We start from the raw sequence: 9,718 nt of genomic DNA, 5'->3' as shown, positions 1-9,718 counted from the left end.
CAGCGGGGCTCGGGAGAGGAATTTCCCCTGTTTCCAGCTTCTGCTTCCTTTCTCGGCCCCTCACCTTCACCGCCTGCTCGCCCGCCTGGAAAAAGCCGCCGCTGTAAAGGCTGCGTCCTCCTTGGGCCCTGGTGTGCAGCCAGGGCTCCCGAGAGCTCCGTGTCTTGGGAGGCCGCATGGGCTTCAGCATCACGCACTTGCTGCATGGCTTGGTTTTTAAAATGGGAAGTATTAAAGCAGCTGGTTGTGTTTGAAGGTTTATTGCTGCTGATAACCATGGAGATTTTCTATCCCTCTGTGTGTCTGTCAGTTTCTTCCTGAACGCTTGCATGGCTGATTTGATTTTTTTTAGTAATTTATTGTGTTTGTTGTGCATTACAGAAGAGCTGTACGTTTCTGAGCGAGAGGGCAATGATTCCACTGGTGATGGGACCCAAAAGAAACCGTTCAAGACTGTTCTAAAGGTAGTTGTGGGAAACACCTGCTGTTTGTTTTGACAGCATCAGCTGCGCTTTAGGCCCAGTGATCGCCCTGGTATTTCTAGATGTAGACGTATACGTGTGTTTACGGCTGACCAGAAGCAGGGTGTCTGCTCGGTCTCTTTGAGGATGGTTTAGTTCGCTTGCAGTGCCATTGATTCTGTGGTTTTCTCCCCATTTTTAGGCTTTAATGACAGCAGGAAAGGAACCGTTTCCTACTATTTATGTGGATTCGCAAAAAGAAAATGAGGTGCTGTAGCACTAGATCTTCCTAACAAATTATTTTAATGCTCCGTTGTGTGAAGGGGCACAAGTGTAATCGTTCATCTTCTGCTCTCTCTTTGGACTGATTTAGAGGTGGGCCCTCATTTCAAAGTCACAGATGAAGAATGTCAAAAAACTGTGGCACAGGGAACAAATGAAGAACGAAGCTAAGGAGAAGAAGGAGGTAGGTTGCGGATGATGCCAGGCTGGAGGAAGCACACCACTTCTCTTCCAAAAACACTGGAAGTTTGTCATTCTCACGCCTCCGAGAAGGTTGCAGTTTGTTCTTCAACCATGCCATTGTTTCACACAAGTTACTTGCAACTTGCCTTCCTTTAGATCAGGACAAGCAAATGGCTGAAACCGGGTGTGGTTTGAATAACTGCAGTCCATTGCCTTTAGATTTCTGGAAAACATGAGAAATGCGTCTGTGCATCGTTTCTCATCCTGCTCTTGAGTTAGGGCAGGCTTAGGCCCCAGCAGGGCAGCACCAAGGCTTTTTATGACATTGCTGCCTGTCGGTGTGCGTTGTGGTCTCCAGTAATTGTGAAGAGTGGGGATTGTGTTACGCCTGTTCTGCCTCTTTAATACTTTTTTTCCTTTACACCAGGCAGAAGATCTCTTGAGAAGAGAGAAGAACCTGGAGGAAGCTAAGAAAGTGGTGATCAAGAACGATCCTAGCCTTCCAGAGCCAAAATGCGTGAGTAAGATACAGTGCATTTCATCCATGGCCTGCGTTACAGCGTCCTGGCTGCACAGAGGTTGAGTCTCTCTGCGCTGGCAGCTGCTCTCCATAAATGTCACTTTGTTTTCTGGGTATGTGTCCCCTCTAGTGTATAGACTTTGTTCTTTCTCATGCACTTGACTGCTCTCTGAACCTTCTTAATTCATTCAGCAGACTTCTCTGTGTCTTTGTTTGACCATATTTCTCTTGGGAAAAGGTTCTTTGAAATGCTGTCCCAGTGCACTGCTGTGATAGAGCTTGCTGATGCACTCCTTCCTTCCTCACCAGCTGTTCAGCATCCACAGCTGTGCTGTGCCCTGGACAGAATTTCACTTCAGGTGCTGCTGGGAGCAGCTGTTTTGGGGAGGGAGAGCTCATAAATTCTTGTGTTCCAAGCAAATATGAAAGGCACCATCTAAGTGATGAATCATTTCTCTATGTGATTGCTGTTATTCCCTGCTTTACAGGTAAAGATTGATGCTCTGGAGGCTTACAGGGGCCAGAGGGTGAAGATTTTTGGCTGGATTCACAGATTACGGAGGCAAGGTAAACCCCAAGCGTTTAGAAGTTACTGAACCTGTGCAAAGTCATGGAACAAATACCGTAGCCTTCAAAATCTCGGCACTTACAATGAATCAGATGGCACTTACTTAATTCAGTAAAGTAAGCTTACTTTAACTTGCTGTACAAAATACAGCTCTGTGAAAGGCTTCTGTAGCTGTACTGATGCTTCAGTGCTCACCTGGAGCACCTCTGGTTTTTAAAATGGAAGAGTGCAATCACAGCCCTGTAATAATTGCGCGGCAGTGGTTAGTGTGTGCTGGGAGTGGGTCTGTTCAAGTGGACTGGTGAATAAAGCTGTGGCTCTCTGGGTTTTTTCTCTTTTTAACCAGGAAAAAACTTGATGTTCGTTGTTCTGAGAGATGGCACAGGTTTTCTTCAGTGTGTCCTTTCAGATGAACTGGTAAGTTGTGATGATTTAATTCTGTTCTGTTGTTAAATAAGTGAAATGTTCATACCTCATCCATTTTTCCTTTATATAGACAACTGGAAGGTCTCCTAAACCTACTGTTTAAGCTGTGTTATTGTTAAATTGTATCTCCTACCAGCAGAGTTTTTTTTCAATGTGAGAACTATTTGGAAGTGGTGATGGGTTCATCGTGTGTGTGACTCCCATTAGGTGGTGTAGGTAAATGAAAAATAAAAACCTTACCTTAACTACGCCCTTATCTCTTTCTCTCTGCAGTGTCAGTGTTACAACGGGCTGGTTCTCTCCACGGAGAGCAGTGTTGCAGTGTACGGTACGCTGAACCTTGTTCCTGAAGGCAAGCAGGTACGGGACTTGGGTTCTCCTCCTCTTTAACAGTTTGTCCTTTTTCTGATGGAAGAAGCAGGAGTGGAAATAATTATTAGATTATTTCAGTAGGTATTTGGTTTAGAGAAAACACCAAACCTCCCAAAGCTGCTGCTGTCACCCCCAGCTCTGTGTGTGGCAGATGAAGTCTGTGACTGTTCTGCTTTTGCCTGAAACACTTTCCACTGGTGTGTCCCGTAGATATTTCCTAGAATATAGCAGTGGAAAGTTACATTAAATAAACGGCATAGCTCTATTTTCTTAACAAGAGGTTTATTCAGGTTTTATTTTGTGAGGCTAAGAATTTGAGCTGCTTGAGATGGGTTTGCAGGCTCTTCAGTGTGTTGTGTTTGTCCTCTGGCACTTGGCAGGTTTATCAGCTGGGTGGTTCATGGTAAAAAGTTCATAATGGTGCTGTCAGGTTAAGGACTGGGCAGGTGTGACTGCAGGGCTCAAAATGTGCTGCTTGTGACTTTCTCATGCCAGTCCAGATCTATGAACTTCCCATTTGGAAAAGTGTTTGAATCTGGGGTTAGGGCTCAAGCAGCTGTGCGTGCAGGATGGCCCATGAAAACGGTTCAAACTGAAGGCAGGAGAGAAGCTTTTAGGAGCTGTTACTTCTGTCAGCAGCTCAATGCACTCATCAGGATGTGCAGGCATATATCAGGACAGTTATTGAACTGCTCATAAAATTTTGGACATTAGAAACATTTCATGTTTTCATGTCTCATCACAAGGATACAATGCTTTTACCGAACAAAACCACTGGATTTGTAAAACTCTGTTGATTAGACTGTGGAAATCTGCATTTACACCCTTAAAATACTGTGAATGCAAATAGAAACTGTTTCAGGAGAGAGAAGCCTACTGTGACCCACAGGAGGAAGCTGGTGAGCTCCATCCCAGCCTGAACTAGCGCACAGTGTAGGTTACCACAGAGTGGTTTTGACTGGGAGGAGCCTCTGGAGGTCTGATCTAATGTGAGGTCAGGCTGCCAAGGGTCTTGTCCAGCGGTGTTTCTGAACAAGCTTGGAGCTTGCAGTCTGCCTTGGTCTGTGCTCGAGCATTTCACCACCCTGTGAAGAAATTTTTTCTTCATGGCCAATTGAAATCTCCTGTGCCGCGACTTGAGACGTTTGTTGTTTTGCTGATACATGCGAAGAGAGTCTGGCTCCATCTCCTCTATAACTGCCCATGAAATAGTTGAAGGGAATAAGTCGTTTCCCTCTGCTTAGCTACCTGATCTTTCAGCTGAATAAACCCAGCTGTCTGGAATCTGTTATACTTAAACTGGATACACGTGAAAGCTTCTGGTGATCTGTGCCTGTAGCACTTGATCACATTTGTGTTATGTCCGAGAGACTCGTGGTGGGTCACAAATGGCACTTCAGGTGTGGTGTGACTGAGTTACAAAGCAGTCACTTTGAAAATACTGCAGTTAGGATTTTAGCCTCTTTTGTTTGAACTGGATGAACACCTGCGCTGCGATGCTGGGTGGTGACATCCAAGGGGCAAAACGTGGACTTCTGAAATAGTTTCTCTTCAAACTGGCAGGCTCCAGGAGGCCACGAGCTGAACTGTGACTACTGGGAGCTTATTGGGCTGGCCCCAGCAGGAGGGGCTGACAATCTCCTCAATGAGGATTCGGAGGTTGATGTGCAGCTCAACAACAGGCACATGATGATTCGAGGCGAGAACATGTCTAAAATCTTCAAGGTGCGCTCCGTGGTAGTGCAGGCCTTCAGGGATCATTTCTTTGCCAATGGATATTACGAAGTAAGTATATTTTCCCGAATGACTGCTTCAATGTCCTGACTTCAAGGCTATCTTTTTCCTGGAAAAGCTGTTTAGGCAAATTTTCTAACTGACCTGAAAGGGGCAAGAGAAAAGCTGTTTATTAGGAAACTATTCTGTGATTGCTTTCGTAGACGTAGATCTCCGAGGTGTGTGGACTGCTGAGTTGTGTGACAGGGTGGTTCACAATACCTACATACCTCTCTTCAGGCTGTCAGGCTGAAGTACTTGTACGTGTGCATACAGAAGCTTTGCAGATGGTGCTCTGGAAGTGTGTGCCTTGCATCTTGTCATCGTTGTCCTTAATTCTTCACTCGGTTAATGACAGTTGTCTTGTTGAACAGGTCACACCACCAACTTTAGTCCAGACACAGGTGGAAGGAGGCTCAACCCTATTCAAACTGGATTATTTTGGTGAAGAGGCATACCTAACACAGTCATCCCAGCTCTACCTGGAGACCTGCATTCCAGCCTTAGGAGATGTTTTCTGCGTTGCTCAGTCGTACAGAGCTGAGCAATCCAGGACCCGCAGACACTTGGCAGAGTATGGAGAGAGTCTATGTCTTTGCTCTTTATGTATAAGTGAATTTATACAGCGGGGAGCAGCAGGCAGTTGGCTGATATAACGTACAGTGAGAGGACAGCGTAGTGCTAAGGCAGAAGGGCTGATCACAAGTGTATTTGGGGGTAATTCCTTGTCTTGGTGATGCCCACCTGGTCATTATATGGTGACATTCAGTGAAGGGGGATCTGGGTGAAACAGAGCTGATACATTTTTAGAAAGCTCTGCCTTTTTAGAAAATAGAGTGTGTATTGTTGTCTTCCTAATTTTTTAAATGGCTTTATATGTTTTACAGTGTAGAAGGGGGAGAAACGAAAACAGGGAACAAAAGTGTGTGGGTTTGGGTTGTGGGGTTTTTGTCCTCATGATAATTTTTTTCATAGCTAGAGATTTGTTTCATGTGTGTGGTTTTGTAACAGCTGGCTCTGTGTTTCAGATACACTCACATTGAAGCTGAATGTCCTTTTATAACTTTTGAGAATTTGTTGGACCGTCTGGAGAACCTGGTTTGTGATGTAGTGGACAGAGTCTTGAAATCGCCTGCATCAAGCTTACTGTACGACCTGAACCCGGTAGGCAGCAATGTGAACAGACACGAATAGCCCAGAAAAGATGATCTTTAGCCTTTCCTGGCCAGCATGTTCCTCTGGGGAGGGCAGGGCATGGCAGTGAGCTCTGTTTGCTTACAATTATTAATAATAATGGAAGTATTGACTAACGTGAGAAGAATAAATATGCTGCAAGGCTGGCAGTGACTCTTCCAGAAGAGGGGGACTGTGGAGGAAGAAGTTCCAGCAGCCTGCTGGGTTTATTGCAACGTGCACTGTACTGGTAGGATAAAAACCTGTCCCAGTGCTCGTCGTATTGATCGGCTGCTGCTCGCAGATTGAGCACAGGGGAGCAGTGAAACTACTGGTGTTTTACTTTCCACCCTGCAACCTGGAGCTGTGTAAAGCTCTTTCCATTTGTTACAGGCCTTTTGTCTTCTGTTGCCTTTACAAAGAAGATGGCTTTAAGAGGCTGATAACTTTATCTCCATCACTAGCTTTTCTCTCGGGGTGCATCCAAACTCAGTCGTCGCTGTTGTTTTGACCTCTTTTCCTGATAAACACTGGGAGGTTCGGTTCTAAATTTGGGCCCAGGCAGGGCCAGAAGGTGTGACGTACCAGAGGCACAACCCAGCTCACAAAAACTGAAGCTGTTCTGTGTGCAGGGAAGCAAAAATGTTCTTTTGTGGCCTTGCACGTGGATCCTCTGCTCAGTTTGAAACACCGACATGTGCAGTGAATTTGTACAGAAAAGCAAACAGCTTTGAGAGTACTTCCTCCTCTCTTTCCTGCATCTGTACTGTCAGCTTTACTGGGCTTGGCAAACAGCTTTGAGAGTACTTCCTCCTCTCCTGTCATCTCTTTCCTGCATCTGTACTGTCAGCTTTATTGGGCTTGGAAGATGGTTGTGTTTGGTTCCAGTTTTTCAGTACTGAGTGTGATTGATTTATTTAGTAATAACTGGTTGATGTATGAGCTGGAAAGAGGAGTGTGTGTGTTTCAAGTCTGGGAGTGGACCTGCGGATAACGAGAAAAGCATTCTTTAAACGTGGCTCTCTTCTGACTGTCTTTGTCTGCTCTTATTTACAGGGCTTCACGCCCCCGAAGCGTCCTTTCCGACGGATGAACTACACCGAAGCCATTGAGTGGTTAAAGGAACATGATGTGAAGAAGGAGGATGGCACTTACTATGAGTTTGGGGAAGTAAGTCTTTCTGAGGTTCTTCAGGGGTTAAAACCAGTCAAAATCCCTCTTGGGGGGCTCTGACTTTAACTCAGAATTTAAGAGAAGTGTGATACTGTTGGCTGAATAAAAAATTAAACCTTTTAGGAGTAGACAAGAGTTTTTTGACTAAAAACTCTTGTGTTTAACAAGCCAGGATCACATCACCCCTGATGTTCCCTGTCAGTGTAGCTGTGGTGTCATCCTTCACTGCTCCCTGTTTTTAAACAGTAAAACTGCTAGATTGATAAAAATAAAGCTTCTGCTACGTCTTTCACGGTTCATCAAATTTCAGTCAGAAAACTTCAATAAAAACCAAGTAACCTTGTCTGTGTAACTCATCAGTTAAGGTTTTTTTAAAAATAGCCTGTCTACCTAACAAGGAAACACAAACTTCTTAGTCTTAAGGTTTGTGGAAATTGGTATTGGTAAGGAAGGAGATTTGGCTTCTCGGTGTTTGCTGGTTGCTCAAAGTCTACAGCTCAGGTTAGGTTTTCTTCAGTTTTCAGTCTGAAACTTTGGGAAGACTTGGATTTTAATTTAACAGATTTTTTCCCCTCTCTGACATATGTGCTTTTATGTATAAGTATAGTTTCTTTTAAGGTAAGTTTGTTTTAAAAACTTTAGGTAGATTGGGATGAATGTACTTGTTTCATGGCTGATACATGTGGAACTCGAGGTATCGGAGCAGGTCTGGTTTAAAATATTAACGAAGCCTTCTTTACCCTTAGGATATTCCTGAAGCTCCTGAGAGACTGATGACAGACACCATTAATGAGCCCATCTTGCTGTGCCGCTTCCCTGCAGAGATCAAGTCTTTCTACATGCAGCGCTGTCAGGATGACTCCCGCCTCACTGAGTCTGTAAGTTGGACCAGGTTTTGCTTTTGGGGTCTCCTGGCATGGCTTGTTGATGTGATGGAAGTAAATGAAGCAGCTCTGAAGTGCTAATGAAGCGTGGGCAGGTCATAGTGAGCATGCTCTTCACTGACCTTGGGAAGTGCTGGTCTGAGGACAACCTTTCTGTGACTTTTGGGGACTGTTGTCTGCACACTGGCTGTCCAGCAGCGGGAAGAGTGGTGGTGGTGGTGGTGGTTAGGAATGCTGCTGGGTTTGTGGTTCTGTGGTGTGGCTTTTGTGGTTTTGATTTTTTACAGTTCAGTGTGGCCAGGAGTATTAGAAATGAAGTTAAGTAACTAGTCAGTTTATATTTGGGATAAATTTGGGTTTGGAAGGAACTGCCTGTCCTCCTGTCATGGAGAACTGAAATTACATTGTAAAATGTGTTATGGAAATACAGCTTTAAGTTTGGGCTGGTTTCCCTCCCCCTCTTGCGGGCAGCTTAATTGTAATAGCTTGATTGTGTGTCGTGTGTTGCAGGTTGATGTGTTGATGCCCAATGTTGGTGAGATTGTTGGAGGCTCCATGCGTATCTGGGACAGCGAGGAGCTACTCGAAGGCTATAAGAGGGAGGGCATTGATCCCACGCCGTACTACTGGTATACCGATCAGGTTTGTAAAACAGATTACATGTGTGGCTTGTCAGATGTGATTATTTTTTAAAAAACGCTCTTAAAATTATGCAGTCTAAATTGGAAGTGTATTTTTGGTGGCCCAAAGCAGATGGTTGTTCAACCGTTGAAGTGCAATGGGTGACAGTTGCCATTCTGTTTGAATTGCTGCAGTTGCGCGCTGCCCTTGCCAGTTGCTGTGGTTGGGCTCGTCTGTGCGGGTGTGCTCCTCGTGATATCTGTTGCAGTGACTGTGACACCCTCGTTAGATAAGGAGAGGGTGATCTTCACAGACTTGAGTGGCTGAGCTCTAGCTTAAGGGAGAAGAAAGGGATGGGGTTGAAAAAGAATTGTTAAGGCTTTCTTTTTCACCTTCCTCTTCCTCCCTCCAGTCCTTGCACTGCCCCAGGAAACCCAGGGCAACTGAGCACCGACATCATGCCTGAAAAGCACATGGTCTGTTTCCTCATTCAGAAAATAATCTTGGAGGGGTTTGGGATTTTTTTTCCTGCCGGTATTACTGCAATTATGACATGAATAACAAGAAAATATTGAATATCTACTCTGATTTTAATTCCGCAGAGGAAATACGGCACATGTCCCCACGGTGGATATGGTCTGGGGTTGGAACGGTTCCTAACCTGGATTCTGAACAGACACCACATCCGAGATGTCTGTCTCTATCCGCGCTTTGTCCAGCGCTGCAAACCTTAACCGTCCTGTGACAGACTCCTGGGAAACTGAGCAAGTGATGCTTGGAAAAGAACCATACACTGCTACACTACAGCCTGTCTGAGACCAGATTGACTGCAGCCTGTTGCTAATACAAATACTATTTAAGGTGTGAAAAGGAAAATAAATCCATTTTTTTTAAAGGAAAATCCTACTAATTAACTGGAAGAAGTCTTAGAAAAAATCGTTAGATGTGTTTACGCTCTCAAGCCAACATAGAACAAAGATCCTGATAAGCTGTCACTTAAAAAACAAGATACGCTTCTGCTTTTAATTTCTGTCACTTGAAAATATCTTGGGCATTTGATTTTTAAAAATTTAATTAATTTTAAGCTGTTTTCTCTTGTGGTTTCTTGTGGTTGAAGAAATTCCAAAAACACTGACCTCTGAGAATGGTACGAAGAGCTACTGTCTAAATAGCTCAACAAAGGATAAAAATGGGAGTAATTGCATTAAGTGCTGGACTCTTGTAGCTCCTGCTGTTTTAATGGAAGCTCTGAGTTTATTCGGTAGTGAGGTGTGTAGTATTG

At 44.5% G+C, this 9,718-nt stretch overlaps 1 protein-coding gene across 1 annotated transcript; it reads left to right on the top strand.

Annotated features, from left to right (window-relative positions):
* Positions 1 to 176: 176 nt before the first annotated feature.
* NARS (asparaginyl-tRNA synthetase) lies at positions 177 to 9,290 on the top strand. Its single transcript, XM_010194624.1, has 15 exons — positions 177 to 228; positions 382 to 464; positions 664 to 729; positions 835 to 927; positions 1,354 to 1,443; positions 1,935 to 2,013; positions 2,361 to 2,431; positions 2,714 to 2,800; positions 4,376 to 4,597; positions 4,960 to 5,159; positions 5,614 to 5,749; positions 6,815 to 6,928; positions 7,678 to 7,809; positions 8,326 to 8,457; positions 9,039 to 9,290. The coding sequence occupies exons 1-15, from the start codon at positions 177 to 179 to the stop codon at positions 9,168 to 9,170; spliced, it is 1,689 nt and encodes a 562-aa protein (XP_010192926.1). The 3' UTR covers positions 9,171 to 9,290.
* Positions 9,291 to 9,718: the final 428 nt, after the last annotated feature.

Source organism: Mesitornis unicolor, unplaced genomic scaffold (genome assembly GCF_000695765.1).
Source record: "Mesitornis unicolor isolate BGI_N332 unplaced genomic scaffold, ASM69576v1 scaffold71, whole genome shotgun sequence".
In the NCBI taxonomy this organism is placed as follows: Eukaryota; Metazoa; Chordata; class Aves; order Mesitornithiformes; family Mesitornithidae; genus Mesitornis; species Mesitornis unicolor.
This window is presented reverse-complemented; position numbering and strand designations above follow the sequence as displayed.